Here is a 23,959-nt window from a genome sequence, read left to right on the forward strand (position 1 = left end):
AATACAGTTGGGACACATACTGACTGCCTCAGGTCGGTGCGCGGCCCAGCAGAGATATCGACATTTTCGCGTATGAAAATTCGTGCCGTTCGAATCGCCGTGCTCGTCCCTTGCTCTCATGCCCTATGGGGGGGGGGAAAAGGGCTTCCCTGTACAATATATCCACCCATGCATACCGATACCATGCATGCTGAAGGGCCGGCAGCGTGAACGAAATTTTCAACCTGCGTAGTGTGGCATAGGGACCTACCCACCCACTGGCTCTGCAGCGTAAGTACCTACCCCTGCCTGTAGTGGTCTGCGGTAGAGGACGTCAGGTACCTAAGGTAGGTACCTACATATGTATGTAGGCAGGTATGCAGCCAATCTTAGCGGCTAGCCTAGTCCGGGTCAACGGACGTCAGTGGCCCAGGCTATATTATCTGCTGTCGCAAGATTCCAATAGATGGATGTACCTAACCTAGCCGATCCATAGGGATCGATGGATGTTCGCAGCAACGTTTCCATATGTCCAGGCAGAGTATATAAGGCAGCCTGAGCAGCGCGAACCCTGGGAAATCCGATCTGATATATGCATACGTTGCACAGGCTACCTGTCTAGGAGCTAGGTACGTAGGTAAGTATGAGTTTAGGAGGCATTGCAGGTATGGGTATGGAATGGATGTACGCAATATAGGCAGCGTAGAGATGCCTAGGTTAGGCACCCAAAGTTAGGTACCTAGGTTAGTTGAGAGCGAGCCCTGGCGCTAGCCAAAGGTCTATACCTGTCCGATATAGCTCTCAGGTACTGGCCCAGGCACGGGTCTGCGTCGAGAAAGGGAGAAGTGAGTAAGGCATGTTGTAGGGACCTCCGGCGGCCCCGGCTGGTGGGTTTATTAACCCCTGGCCCCAGGTGCTTCTTATACTGATAGACCTATGTATAGGTATGGGGGATGGGTTATACGGATGAGGTACATGCATGTCACGGGAACGTCCATGTGTGCCCGCCTCCTGCCTGCCCCTGGCTATTAGAACCTCAGAAGTTCCATACTTCCATCCGTCGGACCACAGGGCTGGAGGCAGATTAGGTACCCAAGGTAGGAGGTATATAGTGCAATCGATACGTGCCTAGGTAGGTACTAATGGGGGGTCAACTACCTACCTATGGACCCAAGATTCCCTCTGGTAGGCCGGCAAGGTACCTAACCTAGTGCCTACCTCTATGTAGGTACCACGTACCCGTATCCCAACTTGCAATGTACATCCATCAGGTAGCGCACCCACGTAGGTACCCGATCAGGTACCGCCACGCTACTCAGTTGCAATAGGAGGAGGAGGAGAGAGAGAGAGAGGGGGTACCGCAGTACCTCATACGCCTCCTCGCAACCCAGCGCAGCTTAGGCAGCATGCCCGCTGCAGCCAGGAGGGTGCCCCTGCCCGCCTTCTCTCTCTCTCTCTCGCCTCTCACTCTTCTTTTTTTTTTTTCTAGCTGCAAACTTGTACCCGGGCGGGACCGTCTCCCTTTTCCTTTCCCTCTGTTCCCAAAATCTCCCCTAACCTACCTCCCAGTCAGTTCATCCTCTTCCTCCGGTACACCCAACCATCTTTCACAACCACCCCCCCCCCTCCTCCCCGAAACGAAATCGCTGCCTCATCCTCCTACCACTGCGAAATCTCTCCTCCCCCGTCCCTCCGTAATTTCTGTCCCTTCTTCTCGTTTCTTCTTCTGGATGGGGTCCTCCATCTGCACATAGACGTCCGCCGCGCTTGGAGATTCGGGCCTCCAGAACGAAGTCGCTCTCTCTTTCGCACGCACTCTCTCTTCGTCTCTCCGTCCGTCCATCCGCCTTCGTCGTCCTTAGGTCTCTCCAGGGGCGGGCGGTTTGAGGCATTTGGGCATAGTTCGTCAGTCCCCGAGCCGCGATCGAACGTTTGGGTTATCACTCAATTACTTCTCCCTCTCCACCCGACCGCCCTAAACTCGCGTGTCTGCCACGAGGGAACCTTCGGAAGAGCAGAATAAGCAGATACGGGGAGAAGGGGAAAATTTTTGACATCACGACACTAACAGCGTCGAGGTCGTTGTGCGAACAATTGCGCCGAGAATAGAATTGCCTTGGTTTCCTTACCACGCATTGTTCAGAGCCGTCGTTCAGTGCCATCGGTTTCCGAATTCCGTCGCCCACACACACAATTTTACCAGCCCTCCCTTGTACTTTGCATTAACTCTCCGCATTGATTCCTCCTACGCGTTCATCTCAAATCCATTAAAGAGGTGGCCCGTGTCTCTTCGATACTCGCCTATTAGGAAGAAGCTGGTGTTGTCATCCACACAGTAGCACCTGAAGACGTCTTCCTGCCTTCTTAGTTATCCCCTCCGGCACCGTCATCCAAGTCCGCCATCGTCGTTGCCGCCGCTGCCGCCATCGTCGTCGTTCGGGCCTGGTTTTGTTTCCGCAGCACACAGCATGAGGGAGGTCAATTTCAGCATCCCCAACGTCAACAAGGCGTCGGTGGGCATCACCACCGCCTTGTATGACCGGCGGGCTCTAGATTGTACTTCGACGCTTCCCCTAATCAACTCGCTCAACCACCTCGCCTATCTGACCACGTCGTCCGCCCGCATCCGCGATATTCTGACAGTCGATGGAGGCATCGAGAGGTTGGTATGCATCCTGAAACAGGGGCGGAGTAAGGACATGATGGATATGTGGAAGTGGAATCTCGCCTTCCAATGCGTGGTGAACATAGGAGTTCGCGGGACCGAGAACGTAAGAACTCGGGTGGTCGAGGCAGACATGGTCCCAGTCATCGCGACGATACTCGACAATTACATCAAGGTCATCGAGAAGTGCCGTGAAAAAGCTGAGGAAGCTAAGCAGAAGCAAATTGCTGATCACCACCATCGCCATCGGAGTCACAGCCATCGCGATCCTTCGTTCAAATCATCTTTTGCCAATCGATCTGCACGCGTCGATCTCGAGCAGAGGGCATTCCGCCGACAGGCCCCGCCTCCGTCCATCGATGTCTCAGCTGCCTCCTTCGCGAGTACGTCGGCCGCGACCGAGCAGGCCAATACCGAAGTCGTACCGAACGTACCCTTCCCCGTTACGTCTCCTCCGGACCGCCCAACTTTCCCCAATCGCCACCATCACCACCACCACCATCATCACCATCATCACCATAGGCACGAGACCAATCAGAATATCGTGTCGCCTGCTCGACAGGTAATCCAACCTCTAGCCAGCGCAGTGCCCACTATGGAGGCAGTCGATGGATTCATCCGCCCCGTCCGAGATATCGATCGACTATCGTCTATTGTCCCAGCGTTCCACCCTAGTCTACTGCCCTCACAACCCACATCTCCTACAACACCTCTGCCACCTTCGCGGAATCTTTCTCCCACGCTCCGGCCCACCTCGGTTCTAGCACAGAACAGCCGGCTCAGGCGGCGTCCTTCCATACGCCATCAGAATTCTACGACTGACACGGATGAGTTGAATGCTACCGAGAGCGTGCAGTCGGACGAGTCCCAAGACGCCGATATGTCTGGCGCCGCCGATAACCTTCCCGCAGTGGGTTTCCAGGATATCGCCATGGAAGAAGGTGACAGTGCTTTGGCTGGCGCCGCCCTTGACCTAACAACGCCGACGGTGTCTGAAATTCCAGATGTGGGAACCTTCAACATCACCCATCGAGCCCCCATGGATGGCAGCATTCCGAATAACGCCCCGGCGCCCGGTCCGGCAATGGGCATTTCCCCGAACCGCCCCATTGTGCCTACCCCCCAGCCTTCCCTGCCAACCCACGCGAATGTGCCTCGCTATCTTCTAGACCGGCCGCTCCCCCCCAACCCACAAATGCTGGCGGCAATGCCTAGAGAGGAAGATGTGCTGATGTCGCTTCAATTGCTTGCGTATGTTTCGAAATACTGCAACCTGAGATCCTATTTCCAGAAGAGCCACTTGGTGCCGCGATTGAAGATCGGGAAGGAATTGCAACTGCTCGATGAGAATGCCACGATAGAATCTATGAGTCAAGAGGAGTACGAGGAGGAATACCTTCTTCCTAACGACTTCAACATCTTCCCCCTGGTCGAGAAGTTTACCGTCCGGTATCACAGCAACGATATGCAGTATTGGGCTGGCGTCGTGATGCGTAACCTCTGCCGCAAGGACGACACCCGAGGGGGCATTCGACAATGCGCGTATTACCAGTGCGGAAAGTGGGAAGAGTTTACGAGGCAGTTTGCTAAGTGCCGTCGGTGCCGCCGAACGAAGTACTGTAGCAAGGAGTGTCAGAAGAGTGCTTGGGCGTTCCATCGTCACTGGTGTGTTGCCGCCTCGCAATAACCACGTCTACACTGTCACCAATCTCGCGTCATCTCATTTCACAAGGCGTTCTCAGCATAATGTCTACTTGATCGACTTGATTCATAAGTTGAATTGCATGGCGAAAGCAAGCATATCACGAACATGGCGTCTGCGCTCTGATACCATTGGTTTTTCGCGTCACGGTTCTTTTCTTTTGTCACGCCACTATCGAACGGAATGTCACGAGGCGATACACAACCCCCCCCCCCCCCCCCCCTTTGAAGTTTTCCTTCTCATCCCACTGGAGGCTGATTATATGTGACAACACATCGTAGAAGCCAAACGGCTTCCGGGTTGGCAAGTTGACACATTTTGATAACCGCGTGGTCATAGGTGGTCTAAGCTTGCTCTCGGGGAGTAGGTTATCGGACCTGGGCTGGGCGACTATTCATTTGATCCATTCCATCGAGCAAGCTGCTTCAGCTGGCGTCATACTGCTCGTACTTTTTTTTTCCCCTTTTAGTTCGTGGGGGTTTGGGACCGATTCATTGGTGGGGGTGAGAGGTCTATTATACTGAACGCTAGCGTGCGCTCGTTGTGTTCGCTCATCGCCAGATTCTTCTGGTGGCCGGTGTTTGCAGATACCTTCTGTTGGTCGCGGTGGAGAAGGAAGGAGGAGAGAGGGCATGAGGAGAGAAAGCCTGGCATTATCTATACACAGATGGGTGGACAGTTGTCGAGGAGAGGCCGGACAATGCGAGGTCCTGACGCGGTCACTGGAAAACGCCCGACTCGAGAAGCAGAAATTACCAGATAGGAGTCTAAAAGTAGCTGCAGTATGGTAGTCGACCTATTCTAAACCCCAAGCTCTACGATTTGTATCATTTAACCATAATCCAAGAACCAATGAAACCGATTCAAAATCCCCAGAGGTCTAGATGCTACTAGCTATGACAATTCCTCTCCGTCCAGCTCGTCTCTGGCCTACATCCCCCCACGATGAAAACACACAGAGCCAAGCCTCGTGCCGACCTTGCTTCGTACATGTGACGCCTCGCTGGGCTTCCGCCGAACACGCCGAACGAGCGGTGTCTATGTGATACTCGGGAGGTTCTCCCGCGAACGGACCTGGTTCTTGGTGTCTTAGGAAAAGGGGGGGAGGGGGCCAAGACGAGGCTAAGGAGAGACGGATGAATCGCAAGGCTTTCCGACTTGACACACTCCCCAAGCTGGGCTACCTATTACCCAAGGCAGGCAGGGTGTGTAGTATATATATATATATACATATATTATACATACCTGTATGGACAGGTGCCGGTTGTACACCTCGCGGCAGGTAATTGTCAAGGGGGCTTTAGGATGTCGGATGGGACGACTGTGAGACTCGGGGACGCGGGATCAACGGGCTTAGGTAGAGCGTCCCGCAACCTCAAACCGAGGGACAATGGGATTGAACGGCTGGCTGCAGTACGCCAGGCCACTTCAAGACGGGGGGCTTCGGGCTTTCCTAAGTTAAGGCTAGGAGGTATTTAGCAACGGGGCCGATACTTGCGGCCTCGTGGCGACCTCATCCGAACCCCCAATAAGCAGCATAAGAGTATGCATAATACGCTATATCTCCTCGGGGAGGCATCTAAGGTTTGTGACGTTCATGCTAGCGGGGTAGGAGAGGTACCTAGATGTATATGATTAAGGGTACTGCCGCGCCCACCTAAGGGTAGGTACCTAATAGGCGGTAAATGTATGATGCTCTGTGTACCTGCGTATTTGCTGTGCGCGATTACTACCTGCCCGTTGAGCATATGTTTAGGTTAGGTGCTTAAGGTAGGGCGAAGCAGGCGAGTCGACCTCGAGCATGCCGATGTAGGTAAAGTTGACAGGAGACGGCTTCGCGAATACCTGCTAATTTCTGATATTGGTTCTCCCGTAGGTACCAGCCAGGTTACATAACCATCCCGTCCTGCCCGAGGTATCTATCGTTACCGCCCACGTGTTTAGCCCAAGGCGAAGAGCAAAGGATATTTTTAGATGGTGACAGGTATCGCGAAGAGGCGGTTTGTCGGTAGGTACCTAGGTACCTAGGTCCGTCAGAGCTGAAGTCTCGAGCCAATCGGGTTATTAAAGGCCTTCAACGTGCCCATTGGTATATATATATTATACCTATGTACCTACAGGCTACCCATAGGTACCTAAGGTAAGTATACCATAAGGCAGATACCTGACAAGTACATGCCTACCTAACACTACAATGTATATTAGGTCATACGCAGAGGCTCACGACAGGTAGATAGTCGAATCTATAATGAGCAAACTGGTACTTAAGGCATGGTGCAACTCGTAGCTAGCCATCGCTTATTGGCAACAGCAAGCGGTTCTTGAAACTGAGCAGCACCCTGTTTCAGAAGCACCAGCTCGGAATGTCCCCTTGCTTCAAATAAGCCTATGATACGCTACGCTGCCCATGCTCTTTTCCAATACCTACTTATGAGTACGATGGATGGCTTGACGATGCCCGTTGACACAATGCCCCACAGTGCGCTACACTGCTGTACGCGGTGCGATATGCCTAACAGTGCCAACAGTGCCAACAGTGCCAACAGTGCCAGGTAACCTGAGATACAGAGGCAGGTAGGCATACTACTATATCGTACCTACCCAGCTCATACTGGCTGTGCCTTTTTATTTACCTGCCACACCGTCCGCTCTCTCTTTCATCTCTATACACCTCTTACGCTCGCTACCTTTTCTCTCACTCTCTCATCCCCCATCTCTCCTTTTTCTCTCTTTTCATAGCAGTCCGCGGCTTTTCAGCAGCATCTGAGACAACGCCCACCCTTGGTCTTCTAGGCAGTGTCTTCTTCTCTCTCTCTCCTTTCTGCATTTCTGCCCTGCCGTGGAAGGTTAATATAGGTGAGTAGATGATCATCTCGAACGACGAGAATCCCTCCCCTCCCCCCTTCTGCCTCGCTTCTCTTCCCCCTGTAAGACCGTGGTTGGCTTGCATAGATTGGCTCTACACCCTACCGCCTAACCCGCACCGCATCCTGGAGCCTCCTATAGGCCCAGCAAGTCCGGACCCCACCACCGTCATCACCACCACCAACACCTTCATCACAGACTGCTGAATACTAAATACCACCACTAAACACCGCCGCTGACCCCTCCTTTCCCAACCTGTCGGTAGGGGTGAACACAAAAGCACAGCAAAACATCCCTTCGCAACCCAGCTAAGTCCAAGTTAACCAGATCGGGCACCTCCAGCAGTAGCTGCTATCACCATGGCTACGCGACCAAGCCTGTTTACGAGGGGCCTCTCCTCCCTCTCCCAGAGCACCGACGCCAACTCGCCCAGCGTCAGCTCGCCCGCCGACCAGCGCGACGATGCGAAGCGAAACTTCCTCAAGACCATGCGGCCCCTGCCCACCCAGCACTACTGGAATGTCTACTTCGATAGGTGCGTATGTGTGTGTATCTGTATTCTAGCTGTTGTGGGCATATATATATCATGTAACCATAGGCACGCCCGGTCCCCCTCTCCTGATGCACCGATTCAAGGAATATAAATAATGTAACTAACGTCTATCCCCCCATCAGGCAGGCTAAGGACCAGCCGGCGAAGAAGGACAACGAGAGCAGTAGTAGCGGTAACACCAACTACCAGGCGTCCCTCGAGCAGCTCGGCACTCAGATCGAGTCGGTCCAGGACTTCTGGCGCTACAACAACAATACCCCCGTCGACCAGATCAAGATGCGCGAGTCCATCTACCTCTTCAAAAGTGGCTACAGGCCCATCTGGGAAGACCGCCGTAACATCCAGGGCGGTAGCTGGACATTCCGGGTCCCTAAGAGCTCCGGCCCGGACTTCTGGACCCGCATCCAGCTGATGGCCATCGGCGAGAAACTCCAGGAGGCCCTCGAAGAAGGTATTTCTTCCTCTTGCCCCTCGTCTTTCCCGCTAACCCCCTCCCCTTCCTATTCCAAAAGAAGGAAAAAAGGTAGTTAGCTAACTTGGACCCCGTGCTTACCAGGCGACACGATCTGTGGCGTCGGACTGTCGGTACGCTTCAACTCGCACCTGGTGTCAATCTGGCACCGAGACTCGTCGAAGCAGAAGTCGATCGACGGGATGCTCGCGGCCGTGCTTGAGGAGCTGCCGGTCGAGCTGCGCCCCAAGTCCGACAACTATTTCTACAAGCGCCACGCCGACCACCCGGGTTTCAACCCGCCGCCCGAGCTCCGCGCCGTCCTCGACTCTCAAAAGCGTGCCCAGGAAGCCGCTGCCGCCAAGAAGAAGCAGGAGGCGGAGGAGGAGCAGAAGAATGAGAATGAGAATGTTACAGCCACGCCGGCGGCGGAGTAGGCAGAAGGGGAGAAGATGGGAGGAGGGGAAGGAATGGGAGGAGGGGAAATGGCAGAGGAGAGGAGAGGGGGGGGGGGGGGGCGTGAGAAGATTCACGTGAATGACGGAGGAAGCAGAAACGGAAACGGAAGCATAGCATGTACACACTACTTTCAGATCCCATGGAGTAGGGGCTACTTCAGGGCGATCTGCAGAAAACCCCGACGCGACCGGGTCCATATCGAAGGTACGGGGTATGTATTTCCACATCACTCAGATGTATAGTAGACGACGTCCTCGTCCTGTCTGTACCACTTGCCCCCAAAGTCTCGTTCGTGTCTTCGTGCCCACTGGACGGACTACTAAATCATACCGGAAGCAGCCATTTTTCCGCCAATACCTCCTCACGGCCTAGTACGGGGATTTAGCGAGGGGATACTGTTACGTTCCGGGCACGTGGGACAGGAGGATGGGAATACCTCGGAACTACCCAGGGGACGGGACACGGAGCATTCAGCGTTGGCGGTAGCTTGTGGCCTAGCTTAGGTACCTATATATAACCACGTATTCCTGACGGCCGCCACACCACGTAGCAGCGTCCCTACATATTTATTGGCAATCTCCTTCCTTCGCCCCTGTGATATTTTGCGAGCCTCTAGCGTCCATGCTAAGACATACGCAAATAAAAATAAAAATCCGCAAGCTAAGCGCAGTTGTGCCAGAGGCCCGCCGGGGTTTCATGTTCGCTTCGGCCTGGCGGGAGTCGGCGGACGCCTCGCGGCTGCTGGGCCCTCCGCATGCCCGAGTCCGCCCGCGTGCTGCTTTCGCCTCGAAAAGGGGGTCTCGTGACCACTCGCGACCGCCGGCCGAAGGGGGTCTCGAGACTGGTACCGCCTTCCCCGCCCCAAGCGGAAGGTGAGAAGGAGACGTGGTGGCGGTGACTTGATGTCTTACGTGTTGGCCTCCTGACATCACCACAGGTGCCGGGGGAGGGGCGGGGGGTGTCATTCGCCATATAAACCCTCCCCCCACCTCCTGATCCACCACATGCCCGGTATACCCTCGCTTGTTTGCTTGTTTCACCGACCGGTCGCTGTTTTCGTCCGAGGGAAGCGTGCGGAGCGGTAGGCCGGCAAACCAGTCACCCAAGTCTCCTCCTCCTCTTCCTCCTCGTCTTCTTCTCGGACGGGGTGGGGGAGCTCACTTCCAGGCGCCGGCGCGCCTCATGACGTCTTCGAACTCGCGGCGCGAGACGCCGCGGGCGACGCCGGCGCCGCCGTTGGCCTCGAGGATCATGTCCTTGAGCAGCTGCTCGTCGACGTCCTGCTTGAGGGTCATGGCGACGCGCTTGAGGTGGGCGAGGGTCAGCGGGGCGCCGTCGGCGCCGCCGGTGAAGAGGCGGAAGGCCTCGTCGACCTCGGCGGAGACGGCGGACGCGTCGGCGGGGCCCTTGGCGTGCAGCTGCAGCGCGCAGATCGCCACGAACGGCTCGTACGCCGCGTGCCCCTCCTCGTCCGGGTCCAGGATCTCGAGGAACTCTCTCAGCTCCGCCTTGCTGGGCGGGATGCCGAGGGCGCTGCGCGGACGTGTTAAGAACGCGCTCTCGTCTCTCTCCGTTTCGGTAGCGGACGGATGGCGGGGTAGGTATGTATACGTGGAAGGGGAGGGGGGAGGGGAAGAGGGAGAAGAAGAAGGAGAATGGGGGAGGCGAACATCATGGCGCGCCGCACGTCCTTAGTCGGTATGACGCCGTCCTTCTCGCCGTCGAGGGGCTCGGCGAACAGCGCGAAGGCCTCCTTGATCTCGCGCTCTTCGCGCGCCGAGATGTTGTGCTCCTTGGCCAGCTTCGACGGCTTCTCCCTCGGCGCGGAAGACGAGGAGGAGGATTCGGCGGCGGGGGCTTTGCGTTTCGGCGGCTGCGCGCACGGGTTAGCGACATCGTCGGGTGGGGAAGCGGTTGTTGCTGCTGGCTCACCATCTTCTGGGCAGATGAAGCGGGCGGCCGGCAGGTCCGAGAACGAGAGGGTCGGGCACGGGTCGGTACGGGTGCGCGAGAGGAGAGTCTCGCCGGTGCGCGCTGAGCGGCGAGAGCGGAGGAGGGAGGTTTGTTGGTAGATCGGAGGTGCAGGCCATTACCTGTACATGTCCGAATCGACAGCCACATTGATAGCCACTATTGATGGGTCTGCGTCTAGGGGAGCTACCTACCTGTAGTACATGTATAGTAGGTACAGGTATGTACCTAGGCTGGCTAGAAGCGGTAAGGTGGGTCGACCCCACGGTCCGTTTGGGTTTGTCGCATGTGCGCATACATGCATACCTACCATGTATAAGGCGATAAGCGGGAGCGGGGTTCCGCTTTTCCTGTCTATACCTCCTATACTATTACCTACTTAAGGTAGCAAGTATTGATATCATGCCGCCTACAGTTTGCCTACTTCCAAAGACCCGTCGCTTCAACTACGAACATACGAGGGTTGCGAGGAGAGATGTAAGGTAGGTAGGTACCTAGGTATACGGTAGTACCTATAATTACCTAAGATAGGTGCCCTTTTCCGATTACGGCAAGGCACCTGGAGAGTAGTAGGCTATAGCCGGACGCCGATCCGCTAGGCAGGCAGACAGACCCCTCCACACCCCTGCAGTCACCATCGGCGTAGAGGGTTCCATTAATAGAACGATAGACAGACGGAGGTACATGCTTACGTCACTAGAATGGACGGCAGGGAGTTCAACCGTATCGCATCTCGACGGGCGAGAAGCCATGTGCAACTCCCTGCGTGAAGTGCGCATAAGCATCTTGTCATTTTATAGCCGCCCGTGCTGCTCTGCATTCTGAAGCATTCGGTTTGGTACCTAGGTACCTACCTACGAAGGAGAAGGATTAGGTACCTGTAGGTACCTAGGCACCTCTAGCATATGTAATAAGGCTATATAGTACCTGCCTAGCTTATGCATTAGTGTAGGCAAGTGGGGGAGTGTGGCTGCCTTAGGTATCTACCTAGGTATATACACCTAGTTCAGCCATGGGGGGACTTGTACCTGACGTTCTGGCCTGCCTGTGGGAAGCCGTCATATCCGGGTCTCACTGTTCATAGGTACATCCCTTGGGAGGCCCCATTGAGTCTCCGTTACGTGGAGGTACCTACCTGGTATATGCATATATGCAATCATGGGCTTAGGCACCTACCTTAGGTACGCTAGGTACGTACCTGTCTATGATACCTGCATTGGCTTCTCGGATTGGTGAAACCCTCCCACGACGGCTTCCACCACCCATATTCCTCGACAACCCCGTCTCCTTTCCGACAAACTGCTACCGTCAATCGCATCGTTCACCCGATACTGACAGGATTTATCCCTCCAAGCGACTCGCCCTTCTGCCACAGAGTACGATCGATCGATCATCGCAACCACCTCGAACGCTTTGGTGCAGCACCTAGCATAATAACCGTGTCCCGCTGACGCAAGCCCACCGACCAATTCCACCTCGACCCCGACGTGCCGTTCTTGGTGCACGATCCTTCCTCCGTGAGATGCCCTACGGGGCTATCTTCCTAGGATGCAGCTTAGTCCTCTGCAGTCGCGGCTTGCTGCGTCCTTCATAGCCTCCTGTTTGCTGCTCATCATCTATCTGCTTCTATTCCCCCCGCAGTTCGCTTTCGCGGCCGAGTTCGACCCCATAGCTATCCATCATGACAGCCGCTTCCGCGCCCTCGCCGCGCAGGACTTGGAGATGTCCGAGGCGACGGACCTCCGCGCGCCGGTGTACGAGCCCGAGTTCGGCCTTTTCGATCGCAGTATTATCGGCAGGGCCCCGGATAATGTGATCACGCTGACCAACAATAAACTCGAGAGGAGCAATCTTGCCCCCGGTGCCACCATGGCTTATGTCTACTCGGCATCATCTGTTGCTCGCAGGGCGGCGCAGGATGAGGACGAGCATACGGGAAGCCTAGCCAGCTTGAACGAATCACGGGGTCCAACTGTAGATGCCGACCTCTACGAGGACGGTGACGAAGATGGCTCTATCTTGGGCCCGGAGCTAACGCGGCGACAACAACCGTCGAGGACCTTATGGATATCCGCCAATACCTGCGAGCAGCCCACGTATATTTCGCCGAACAGAACCAACGTGGATCCCCCCCAGCTTACTCTTTACGTTTCTACCTCGACCGATAATACTTCTCCGGGGCCATCACAGACCACCGGGTCTCAGAGGGCCATTCCCTTCAAACAGGGGGCGGTCATGTTTAACGTATCCCTAAGCCAGGATGTTTATTTCAGCGTCTCCGCCCCAGAAGTCTCGGCCGAGTTATTCGATGCCTCGAAGCAGTACAATTTCGAAATCGTCGCCTCCACCGATCGGTATTACTTTTCCTACGACGACCAATCCGTCTCGGAGTTGGTCTGGGTTGACAGTGACTGGTCGGCGGCCCTATTTAAGACAGATGACCTGCCAATTGGCTCAGATCAGGCCGACGAGATGCCCTATGTTATGTTTGCGCACGACCGGGCCAACCCGGCGCTTAACGGCTTACGAAACTCCTATTGCGGGCTCAGCCTGCACGCTCAGATTCGAGGTCTTGCAGATGGCACCAGCGGAGTAATAACTATGGGGTTGAAGAAGGGGAGAGAAGACAACGCCACACAGCAAGAGTTCTACATCAGCAGTCTCGACGCCAGCTCTACCTATATTGGAATTCTTGCTCGTCCTCCGGGAAAGGGCCTCCAGACCCGACAGAACAGCTCCGCTTCGGATATAGGGGGCGGCAGGGTGTTTCGGCCGACCGAGTTCGAAACCAAGCCTTGTAAGTGCCCTTGGTTTGCCCTCGAGTGATCAGGTCGCTAACAAAACGCCGTAGTTGGCGCGTGCACGTTCGTTTTCAACCTTACCGTGTGCGACGAGACAGAGTACGCCGTGCCAGGAAACTTAAATAACTTCCCGAATGGCACGGCGCTTGCCGCGTTCTACGACGACTACACGCGGACCATGTGGGACAACTTCGACAAGGTGCTGCAGCAGGTGCCGTGCGAGGCGCCGGTAACGTCGAAGTACTCCCTGGCGCGGGGCTGCGACGACTGCAAGGCGGCGTACAAGAACTGGCTCTGCTCGGTGGCGGTGCCGCGGTGCGAGGACTTCTCGTCGCCGGACCGGCCGGCCCTACAGATGCGCAACATCGGGCAGCCGTTCCCGAACGGGACGGTGGTGGACCCGAGCGTGACGGAGGCGTTCGGGCACCTGCGCGCCTTCAACACGTCGCGCAACCCACAGATCGACGAGGTCGTGCAGCCGGGTCCTTACAAGGAGCTGCTGCCGTGCGAGGACCTATGCTACGAGCTCGTGCGCAGCTGTCCGGCCTCGCTCGGCTTCGCCTGCCCCCGCCCCTTCTCCGAGTTCGGGTTCAACACGAGTTACGGCCGGCGCAACATCACCGGCGGCCTGACCTGCAACTACCCCGGCTCCGCCCACTTTCCGCCGAGCGCCGCCCCGACGACGGCCGCCGCGTCCGCGCTCGCGGCGCTCGTCAGCGTGCTGGTGCTGCTGCTGGGTGCGATGTAGTAAAGGGGGGTGGGGACGGACAGGCAGACACAAAGGTAGATATGATAGACAGATAGATAGGCGGAATTGGGCTAATGGTTTTTTTTTTCCCTTTTTGTTTTTGATTCTTCCTCTCTCTATCCCCCCCCTCTTTTCCCCTCCACGGTGTATTTCTGGGATAAGAGAGCATTGGATGGACGGCGTCGTTAAGATGGAATCTCCTAAGAGAGTTAATAAAGGGGGTCTATCACCGGCCCCTTCTCACGAGAGCCGCGCGCGAGATGGGATGGGAAAACGTGACGAGCGGGGTGGCATTGCACAGGCGTTCTCGGATCGCGACGGCTCTGAATGTTTGATGATTTTTTTTTTCCTCTGAGGGGCGGGACGGGAGATGGATATGCTTGCTTTTGCCTCCTACTAGTAGGTTATTATGTAGTGAGGGTCGGCACGCGCTATAGCGATCCTACTACTACTAATCCATGTTCCCGCCGTTGCGCGCGCGACTCCTCTCGTCTTTCTCTCTTTGCGGTGGATACATGTCTGACAATGGTAGGCGTATACGGGTTAGGTGTAGCTCTGAGTGACTACCCCCGATCCTCCACCGCGACCACGATAGGGGTAAGAGGCCTGTCCCTGCAGGCAGTCCCGTGGTTATGACAAGAACGATGCTTCCGAGCGAGAGCTTAGATGAGACTTGGGGCCTGATCGCCTCGGCCTAGCTAGTGTGTTGGTTTATTCCGTGCGCGCGACTTCACTGCTGGGAGTCGGAGGACAAGTAGGTGGGCAGGTTATGGTTCGGTAGGGGATCCGGCCCGGACCGCGGCGTAAATTTGGTGTAGATCCAACTTCTCTTGGACCTTTCTTCTTCTTGGGTTTGGGTTGGGAGGGAGCAATTAATGAGTAGACTGGTAGATTTTTCCCAGGTTGGTGGTATAGCTAACCCTTTTCTTTTCTCTCTTTTTATCGGCCGCGGTTCTTCTCCAATTGCTCTACCCTAGCTTCCAGTTCGGCGATGGTCGCTAGAAGGATTCGCGGTTACGCCTATAGTCAGCCTAGGTTCGCTCAAAGGCGCAGGGAGGGCGAGCAGGGTGGGCTCTTGCGCGAGCCGGGCAGGTGGGATATTGGTAGCGGTGGCGGGGGTAAGTCGAGCGTAAGAGAGAGTGTGGAAGGGGGCCAGCGGTTATGGACACACCTTGCATCTCGCCCTTGATCTCTTCATACTCGAGACTCGTCCAGAAAAAGTAGGCCAGCTGGTAAGTGAAGATGGCGAGGAGGAAGACCTTGCCGATGGGGCGGCCAAAGGTCTTAAAGAAGTCCGCCTAGCGAGGGGTAGATTGTTAATATAGGTGTCTAAGAGAGTGGGTAGATACGTATAGCTTGCATGGAAGGCTTTGTCTTAGAGAGACTTCATCTTCACGCGCCCTGCGAAGGTGCGCGGGGGCTCGGAGAGAGGGAGAAGGGGGGGGGGGAAGGGTGCCTTGCATTTGGAGAACCGCCCGGTTGAGGTTGTGATGAATAGAACCGGCCCCGCATGTGCTGTCGGAATCGGCGCTGGAGAGCGGGCGGCACGGATGGGGGCCGGGGCGCGGTGAGCGTGCGCAGCAGCGCCAGGTGTCTGGGACCCCGGGGGAGCATTGTTGTCTGTTCCGGTCGAGTCTGGCGGACTGGGGGAAGAGATAGGTTGATTTGCGGCGTGTGTAATAGTCTGCGGTTGATCTGTACGGGGCTCTTCCGTAAGAGCTCCAAAGTGCGGCTTAACACTGGAGGTTGCTGCGGCTTTGGCGAAGAATAAGAATAGGATACCTACGTACTAGGTAGCGCATACATGTAGGTACCTACGTACGTCAGGTGAGAAACTCCCTTGCAGGCGAGGCTGTCAGCCCCCCTCAGGGGTACACTACTGCAGCATTAAGTACCTGCAAGGTATACTATACGAGACAGCGACGCTAACTCATTGCAGCAAGTGGTGCAACCTGGCAGCTCCCTCGATACCTGCATCGATAGAGTGCACGGTACATTTCATGTACACCCATACATACGAGGTACTAGAGGTACCTAGGTACCCAACCCGCCTAGATGTATCCGCATAACTGTTACTTCCTGCTTGCAGACACATGTCCATATTCCAAAGCAGATGGGCAGGTGAGTATGTACAACCTGCCGGACCATCTCATCTCCAACCTCTGGCTGTGAACAATCTGTTCTTAGGATCGACTGGGATATCTGTTATCCTTCCTTATAAAGCTGCCGCCAGCAGGACGGAACCCAATCGCAACTAGGACCAGAGACACAACCTCCTATAAGCCAATTCTCCTAATCTGCCCCCTTCTCACCTCGCAACTTTCACACTTACCACATCTCCATTGACATCGACATCTCGCGGAGAATCCGCCAACTTGGTGCACAACGCCGCCTCTGCTGCTTACCACATACCTCGCGATAACCTCTCATACATAAATACCTCCCTGATATATCGGAAATGGTACGTTGACGGGAAGTTGGAAAGCAGCCCCAACAGCATCGTCCGAGCTATGTCCAAACTCGAGGCGCTCGGCAGGAGTCAAGGAGACAGGGAGGCGGGAGAGGCGGATAGGTGGGCAGCTAGCTAACCACGGTATACTCTCGCAGGCCCAGACACTCGAGCAGCGGAGGCGCAATGCCAAGTTCGCAAAGGAGCAGGACGCCCGCCGCGGCAAATCCGAGACGGAGATCAAGAAGCGCACCAAGGACGTGACCAAGTCGCCCATCTCCCCCTTCTGGCTCAGTAGGCACTCACCTTCCCCCTTTTCCACACACACGCACCCTCTCGCACAGCCTTGGCAGCCGGCAGACACGGACGATTCCCGGAGAGGAAAAGATGTGAGTGTAAAGAACTGACCTGAAACTCGTCGATAAAATGCAGTCATTCTCGCCTTCGTCGTCTTCGGCGGCCTAGTGTTCGAGGTCCTCTCGCGCATCTTCTTCCGGTAGACGTGGGAACCGGCCAGTTTCGGACGGCAGCAGCTCTCATACGTGTCGCGAGGGAGGGCTCGTACCGGGACCACGCCGTTAGCCGTCCGGCCCACGAGATAGACATAGTTCGACACACACGTCCGAGGCGAATTCGGTAGCGACAACCCCGTATAGCCCCAACTGTGTGCGGAAACAAGGCAAAAAGAGAAAGAAATGGTAGATATAATAAGTGGGAGCTAGGCCGAGCGGAATATGTGAAGGGTGGGCGAGGTGTATATGTGTACAGACGAGGTAGTCAGGCCATCGCTACTACGAGGGCTACATGTATCAGGGCGTTTCGGAAACACTTCTATTTCACAGCCTGCGTGTGGTTATACCCAGTCGTGACGTGAACTCAGGTCCAGCTTTAAGCTGGGGTGTGGCTATAAGATATACCTAACTACCTACGCTAGCATTGCTGCTACAAAAGCCGAAGAACGGGAGAGCAAAAGATATGGTCGGGTCCCCCTTCACAGCGACGAGAAGAATGCCTCGTCCTTGAAGAGAGACCCAGTTAGGGCTCATTTCTGAAAATGCCACACCGAGGGACACACCTGATTGAGCCCCCTAATCACCCATACCGATCTTTTCCTCTCCTTCCCCTGGATTTTTTACCCCCTCGTACACGCATATATGCTACATGAAATACACGGGCTCGATCACGCCCCGAGACCCTTCCGGTGTCCGCGGCCTTCGTGCTTCATCTTGATCCCCACATCGAATTGACGCTCCAGGTCGTGTTGCATGTGGGCGATGTCGATTTTCGACGTGCGCGGGGCATCGTGGCCGTCCACGGTTGTCGTCCCGTTGGTTCCCTTGGCCCCGAGGAGTCGGAGGAACTTCTCTCTTCTCTTGTCACCGCCCTCGAGGCCCTGGACGTTCCACTGCTCGCCGCCGGGGGCGTCCGCCCCGACATCGGTCGCGGCGGAGGGCACGGCCTCCTCAGAGTGGCTCTTTTCCTTCCTCTTTTTGTTCTTCTTCTTCTCATTCCTCTTTTCCCTGGGTGCCTCTTCCTGGGATACCTCCTCTCCAGCGTGGGACTCTGAGGCGTCCTGTTCTATCTTTCTCTTCTTCTTCTTCTTCTCTATCTTTTCTTCCTTGGGTATCTCCGTATCTTCCGCGGTATCTTCATTCGTTGCGCCGCTCACAGGCTCATGCGAGGATTCCTCCGTCGTTCTTTTGCGCTTCCCCGTCCGATTCTCTTCCCCCTTCTTTACTTTCTCCCCCCCCTTCTTGACATCCGCATCCAGGCTCGGCTCCTCTACGGCATTATCGGCTGCATTTCCCTGTTGCTCTGCACTCGCTTCCTCGGCGATCTCGCGAGAAGCCTTCTTCTTCTCGGCTTCCTCCGCCTACCCAACAAGTGACAGTTAATAGAAAGACACTAGGCTGCGGCGCGCAGGAAAGACCTCACCTCTAGTTGCGCGTCTAGGAAATCGGCACGGGCCCTAGCCTTCTGGGCCTCCGCCGTGAGCTTGGTTGCTTGTGCTTCTAATTTGGTAGCTCGCGCACGCAGGTGTTTCCGTCGCTTTTCTCTTTTATCTTCTCGCTTAGCCAGCTTCTTCCTGTCTGCCGCCTTCGCCTCGTCGGTCCGCCCGGCGCCACGAGGGACCTTGAATTTTCGCGCTCTCTTCCCCTCGGCTTTGGCGTGTCGCCTCTCCTTGCGGGCTTCAGCTCGTTCGGGGTCTTGCCGGCTCTTGAGCTTTTCCTCTGTAGCATGTTAGCAATTCTGCCCGGCAACAAGCTGGGCAATCATCGTCACCTTTGGCTACAGCTTCGCGATGGAGCTTGGCCGGGTCAAGCTTCTGCGAGGGCGACGGGTCGCTGGCCTCCATCTCGAGGTCGATAAGAGTCCTTAGGCGAGAATATCAGGTTGGGTTGACGAGATGGCGGCATATGCTCTTCTTATTTCGCGAGTTAGTAGAGATTAGTGGGCGTTTGCGATCGACAACATGGGATATCGGAAATCGGTGCTTTTCCAAGCAATTGGCCGAGATGCGTATCCAGTTGGAGCTCCAAACTATTAGACTGTCTTTTTTTTCTTCTGGGGACAAAAAAGATTCCGGGCCAGGTTTCTGCCGCGGGGAGACAAGGCGGTGTGCGCATGCACAGGTGGCTTTCGGGGTATTACGTAGTACCCGTCTGCTGTCGGTACCCGGCTGGGAATGCCTTCGCCAGGTTCTGGCAGGTGGTAGTATAAGCTGCCGGATCGGGAACAGGTGTGTGAGGATTTGGTCCTAAAATAACGATGAGTACCTCAAATCGCATCTTGGTTGCCCCGAGTTGAGAGGCCGCGGTTCCAGATAAATACCAGGCACCTACCTCTTAACCTGAGGTATCCATTTGTACACCGTATCTACATGACGGATCTTCCCCAGTGACACATTTAATGCCCTCCTACTCTCACTCTCCCCGCCCTTCTCCCTCTTCTTCCTGCTTTCCTCCCCTTCACTGAGCTTTCGTTGTGTCTGCCCCGTGTAGCAGACATATTCGACTGCCATGTCTAACTTCAAGCGAGCGCCGCAGCAGGGCCCTGCATCCAGGGCTAGCATCCTAGGAACCCTGCGGGCGACATCGATGATAGAGTCCAAGACTTCTTTACCCGCTGGTAAGCACCTAACGATGGACCGCTATACGCCATCTCCTCTCCCCTCCACCCGAAGTCGAAGAGAGCTGGAGACAGGTGCTGACTTCGATCCTTAGAAATCATAGTATCGATCATGAATTACTTGCCCGTCTCCGACCTTCTCCGATTTGCAAGGACATCATGGCGAATGCGCGAGATGGTTTACGACGATACGAGATGGGTGGCGAGGCTCAAAAGTATGGGATGCTGGAGCGAGGCGGAGGCTAGGAAGAGATTTGAGGATGCCATGAAGAAGAAGCGGGACGCTGCCGGACGGGCGAACGCCAGAGGCGCCGGTCAGACGAGCACGACCATATTTGACGCCACTGTGGAAGAGGAGCGCAGGAAAGTTCAGGCACGGCAGGCTCTGCAACCGCTAGAGCCAAAGCTGGATGGTTTTGAGACCCTAAGTTTAATCTCGTCCCAACCAAAGTCGCCTTACGAAGACCCTGCTGCGCTGCTTGACGTTCTCAAGAATGTCAGGAGTATTCGTGGATATGCGAGACAAGAATATGGAAAGGTATATGGCGCGTTGGCGCCGTTTTACTTCGACTTGGTGCGGGCAAAGACGCACACCGAGCCCATCGTCTTCACTGTGTTCCGTGATCCCGAGAGGCAGGCTCAGATGCTGTCCAATCTGCAAATATTCGGCAAAAGTGACTGGGCCCAGGGTTGCGAGCAACGGGAGGCTAAGCTCATCAACATGACGACCATCTTCGAAAGCGCGGTTCTGAGAGAATTCGAGCAAGGCTACGAATTCTGGGATGTCGATGGCAGAATGCAGAGATATGCACACGTTTTGCATACCCTGAACGGTGGCAGCGCCGCCATGGATCTTTTTATTCAAAAGCACCCCATACTCAACGAGCGTGGGAGCCTGGGCAACCCCATGGATTGCATCAACCAAGCCCCCCAGGACAGCATTACGCTCGAACCCTCCCACATGTTCTTTGCGCTGCTCGCTCGGAAGGTGAACGAGCAGAGCGCTGTCATTAGCCGCATCTTTCCTCGGCCGGGAATAGTCTTCTGGGCGTTTGTGGATAAAATTCGAGAAGACATCATCATGGAGTATGTGACTCCGCTATTGGATGAATGCCATGATCGACACATGCCCTCCTACCTAAAGGCGGTCTCCGGGCTCTTCGAGCATTGCGTACAGTTCGTACGATCGTTAGATCCACCGAAGGACTCGGAAGGAGGCCTTGACGATCATGCAAAAGATATTGCGCTGAAAGTGTTCGAGCCACATCTGGATTTGTACCTACAAGAGGAATTGGACAGCTTTACGAGGTTCGCCGAACGCGAAGTCGACGACTGGGAGCAGAAGCTCTCGGAGCAGGACGCCACCGTCGAGTCGTTTTACATGGGGAATTTCAACCGACAAGCTGACAAAAACGATTTCCTGACCTCCTTCAAGAAAGTCGTGATGATGCCGGTTACTGTGCTGCCCAGCGCCATTTCTTCGCCGTTCGGGGCAAGTAAACCCGCCCCGGCCACCGCCCACAATTCCGCGCTTCGGCGATCTGTCGTCGGCACACCTGTGTCGTCACGCCCCCAGACACCGGGGCTCGGCGGGCCCCCGGAACGGACAGCGAGTCCCTTGCCTTCGGAGGCGCCGAACGATGAGCTCAAGGCAAAGGCCGCACTGATGGCCAATCGACTCGAAGGAATTAGAAGTCTTTTCAGTATCGAAGTGGCTCTTAGTTTAGTGCATGCCGCAAAGGAAGGCTTGGGGAGGGCCGAAAAATTCGTCGCGCTAGGAGGGCAGGCTGGTGAAGAAGCCCGAGAGCAGTGCGAAGCATTGTTCGTTGTTTTAGTCAGGATACTCGGCCAGACGCACGTCAAGAACGGATTTACCAAGGCGGTGGAGCATCTATCCCATTACAACCCTCGCGAGATCAGCGACCACAGCCAGACCGGCGTGGCACCACTCGTCATGTTCATCGAGCTGGTCAACGTGGGCGACATCATCTCACAAATGATCGACGTTTTCTACGAGCAGCAACTTGCGGCGACGAAAATTGCCGACCGGAACGATTTTCTCGATCCTGCAGGTTTGGCCAAGAAGAAGTTCGAGCAGATGCTAGATGAGAGTGTCGCCGCAGGCCTCAACAAGGGCATCGATGTGTTGATGGATGAGGTTGAATACCTGTGCGCAACAACCCAGCTCCCGACGGACTTCAACCCGCTGCCGTCGTCGCACGAAGCCATCACGAATAAAGACCCCGACATCGGCCCAACTGTAACCGCGAGGCGCGTCACAGAGCTCGTAGCATCGCACACCAAAATGCTGGTGGGGAGCACAGAGAAGAGCATGTTAGACGTGTTCAACAGCGAGGTCGGGCTGCGTTTGTTCACCGCCGTGTGCAAGCATATCAAACGACAGCGTATCAGCACCGAGGGCTCAGTAAAGCTAATTGCAGACATGAACATGTATTTCGAGTACATTCGGACGCTTAAAAACCCGGACCTTCTCGCGTACTTCAAGGCGCTGCGAGAACTAAGTCAGATATACCTTATAGACGCCCGGCATGCCAAAGAAATGGCAACCATAATCGCCGACGGAGATCGGTTCGGCGGCATATTTCGTGCCGAAGAGGCGTACGAATTCGCAGAGAGAAGAGCCGACTGGTTCCAAGTTAAGAAAGACGTCGAGAGGGCGATGTACGGACTCGAGTGCGTCCTCATGTAGATCCTGCATTTGGTCCGGGATTTCGATCCAACACCCCCTCGTGCGCATGACCTCTCATCGAGTAAGGTCGATGACAGTAATTAACATAGCCAACCGCTCGCCTACAGGGTGGGAGATGATCAGAAATAAAAGAAGTGTCTCGAGAATGCTCGACATCGAAACGTGCCAGCAGCGTCTAGGAACCGGCAGTGTATGTTTATCAGCGTGCGAGCGATGGGGCTGAAAGGATGCTGGGAAAGGCTGCCCGAAACAGTAATAAGGCCGGGTCGAGGTCTCTCCGTGCGGACGGATTACAGGGACTAACATTGGCATCGTCAAGTCCGCGTCTGTCAGCGCTGATTAATAGCCAGGCCCACTCCATGCCTACACCCATTTCGATTCTTATTGAGCATAAAGCTCCAACGGCACTTCCCCAGAAGACTGGCCCAAGGAAAATATCCGACGGGTAGAAGCGAACCGCATCGTTGGGATATATGCATCGCGGATCTCCCATAGGGCTGGTGGCGAAACTACGGCCGCGGCAATCTGAGAGTTTTAGATTCGATTCCCTCTCCACACCATCACCGTCGTTGTCGTCGACCTCCCCCCACCCCTGTCATGCTCATAGAGCTAGCTATATACCATCCATCCACACACACACTCGCCCACACGCATACGTACCTACGTATAATATGCCTACTGCGTAATGTTACCCACAGCCGTGCTCCGACACCAGGTCTCGTCATTCCGGAATATTGGGGTTTCTTCTGACCCAACACCGAAGCTACGAAGACGAGCACGTGGTGCTCAGGAGTCGGCTCAGATTTGTACGCTGCCTCGCAGAGCGGTGTGTAGAGGACATTTGACAGCTAGGCAGGACATGTTTACAGATTCGCAACTCGAAAAAAGGTTCTCAGATCTCATCTGGGACAGGGGATTTCCCTGTTGCCCCTGGGCCGATCATGACGGCGGGGAACTGGACGCAACAAGTGATGGGACGATGATGAGGGCGGTCTGATCAAACAAACGGCTTGCTTCCGCCTCGCGTCCATTGTTCCACGGACGAATTCCTACCACGGGTACTCTGTCCGCTGACTCACAAGCACAGCGAGTGGTAATGGCGCAAAGACAGTCTGCCAAGCAGCCACTCGACGAATAGGGCATACTACGTATAATTCCGGACCTTCTCAGCGGGCGGTCATTGGGCGCCTAGCGAAGAAACCCGGCTGCTTACGTGGGTTGTTCGTGGGATGATCTGTTCGGTCATTGGACGCCATATTGCTCAGCACCGGTACAGTCTCTGAAAGTCGAATTCCAATTGCCCGGACGGCAGCGCCCCAAATGCAAATTTCTCGGAATCTACGTTTCCATCCTAGTGGATGGTGTGTGGAGGGGTCTGGAAGGGCGTTCGACTTGTGTGGTGCGTGGCGCGTGTGCTCTGCGTAGTATGTGGTGCCTATATATAATCTGATGTTGCGAGCTGAATTGCCGCCCACGT

The 23,959-nt window shown here is 55.4% G+C and overlaps 9 protein-coding genes across 9 annotated transcripts; 5 read left to right on the forward strand and 4 right to left on the reverse strand.

Annotated features, from left to right (window-relative positions):
• The first annotated feature begins 2,177 nt into the window (after positions 1-2,177).
• Positions 2,178-4,559, forward strand: GGS23DRAFT_67973 (uncharacterized protein). Its single transcript, XM_051521189.1, has one exon. The coding sequence runs from the start codon at positions 2,448-2,450 to the stop codon at positions 4,329-4,331; it is 1,884 nt and encodes a 627-aa protein (XP_051371507.1). The 5' UTR covers positions 2,178-2,447; the 3' UTR covers positions 4,332-4,559.
• Positions 4,560-6,605: 2,046 nt separating this feature from the next.
• Positions 6,606-7,204, reverse strand: GGS23DRAFT_569544 (uncharacterized protein). The gene has a single exon (XM_051516459.1). It carries the CDS (start codon positions 6,926-6,928, stop codon positions 6,743-6,745), a length of 186 nt encoding a protein of 61 aa, XP_051371508.1. The 5' UTR covers positions 6,929-7,204; the 3' UTR covers positions 6,606-6,742.
• On the forward strand, positions 7,205-8,720 carry GGS23DRAFT_569548 (translation initiation factor eIF4e). Its single transcript, XM_051516460.1, has 3 exons — positions 7,205-7,746; positions 7,887-8,215; positions 8,321-8,720. Exons 1-3 carry the CDS (start codon positions 7,571-7,573, stop codon positions 8,650-8,652), a joined length of 837 nt encoding a protein of 278 aa, XP_051371509.1. The 5' UTR covers positions 7,205-7,570; the 3' UTR covers positions 8,653-8,720.
• A 1,111-nt stretch (positions 8,721-9,831) lies between these two features.
• On the reverse strand, positions 9,832-10,764 carry GGS23DRAFT_597113 (calmodulin; the record flags this gene model as incomplete). Its single annotated transcript, XM_051518569.1, has 3 exons — positions 9,832-10,207; positions 10,345-10,547; positions 10,651-10,764. The coding sequence occupies 3 exons, from the start codon at positions 10,762-10,764 to the stop codon at positions 9,832-9,834; spliced, it is 693 nt and encodes a 230-aa protein (XP_051371510.1).
• A 1,140-nt stretch (positions 10,765-11,904) lies between these two features.
• On the forward strand, positions 11,905-14,358 carry GGS23DRAFT_68163 (stretch-activated Ca2+-permeable channel component-domain-containing protein). The gene is made up of 2 exons (XM_051521190.1): positions 11,905-13,442; positions 13,497-14,358. Exons 1-2 carry the CDS (start codon positions 12,194-12,196, stop codon positions 14,192-14,194), a joined length of 1,947 nt encoding a protein of 648 aa, XP_051371511.1. The 5' UTR covers positions 11,905-12,193; the 3' UTR covers positions 14,195-14,358.
• A 585-nt stretch (positions 14,359-14,943) lies between these two features.
• Positions 14,944-15,953, reverse strand: GGS23DRAFT_68173 (uncharacterized protein). The gene is made up of 4 exons (XM_051521191.1): positions 15,656-15,953; positions 15,366-15,492; positions 15,115-15,192; positions 14,944-15,037 (listed from the first exon to the last, which is right to left on the reverse strand). Exons 1-3 carry the CDS (start codon positions 15,806-15,808, stop codon positions 15,134-15,136), a joined length of 339 nt encoding a protein of 112 aa, XP_051371512.1. The 5' UTR covers positions 15,809-15,953; the 3' UTR covers positions 14,944-15,037; positions 15,115-15,133.
• Positions 15,954-16,249: 296 nt separating this feature from the next.
• GGS23DRAFT_597116 (uncharacterized protein) lies at positions 16,250-17,143 on the forward strand (the record flags this gene model as incomplete). The annotated part of the gene is made up of 3 exons (XM_051518570.1): positions 16,250-16,315; positions 16,802-16,937; positions 17,076-17,143. 3 exons carry the CDS (start codon positions 16,250-16,252, stop codon positions 17,141-17,143), a joined length of 270 nt encoding a protein of 89 aa, XP_051371513.1.
• A 680-nt stretch (positions 17,144-17,823) lies between these two features.
• Positions 17,824-18,999, reverse strand: GGS23DRAFT_597117 (uncharacterized protein; the record flags this gene model as incomplete). The annotated part of the gene is made up of 3 exons (XM_051518571.1): positions 17,824-18,516; positions 18,579-18,874; positions 18,927-18,999. The coding sequence occupies 3 exons, from the start codon at positions 18,997-18,999 to the stop codon at positions 17,824-17,826; spliced, it is 1,062 nt and encodes a 353-aa protein (XP_051371514.1).
• Positions 19,000-19,534: 535 nt separating this feature from the next.
• On the forward strand, positions 19,535-22,582 carry GGS23DRAFT_68377 (exocyst complex component Sec10-like protein). Its single transcript, XM_051521192.1, has 2 exons — positions 19,535-19,772; positions 19,868-22,582. The coding sequence occupies exons 1-2, from the start codon at positions 19,664-19,666 to the stop codon at positions 22,480-22,482; spliced, it is 2,724 nt and encodes a 907-aa protein (XP_051371515.1). The 5' UTR covers positions 19,535-19,663; the 3' UTR covers positions 22,483-22,582.
• The last annotated feature ends 1,377 nt before the right edge of the window (positions 22,583-23,959 follow it).

This window comes from Durotheca rogersii (genome assembly GCF_024521655.1).
Source record: "Durotheca rogersii strain YMJ 92031201 chromosome Unknown GGS23scaffold_11, whole genome shotgun sequence".
Taxonomy (NCBI): Eukaryota; Fungi; Ascomycota; class Sordariomycetes; order Xylariales; family Xylariaceae; genus Durotheca; species Durotheca rogersii.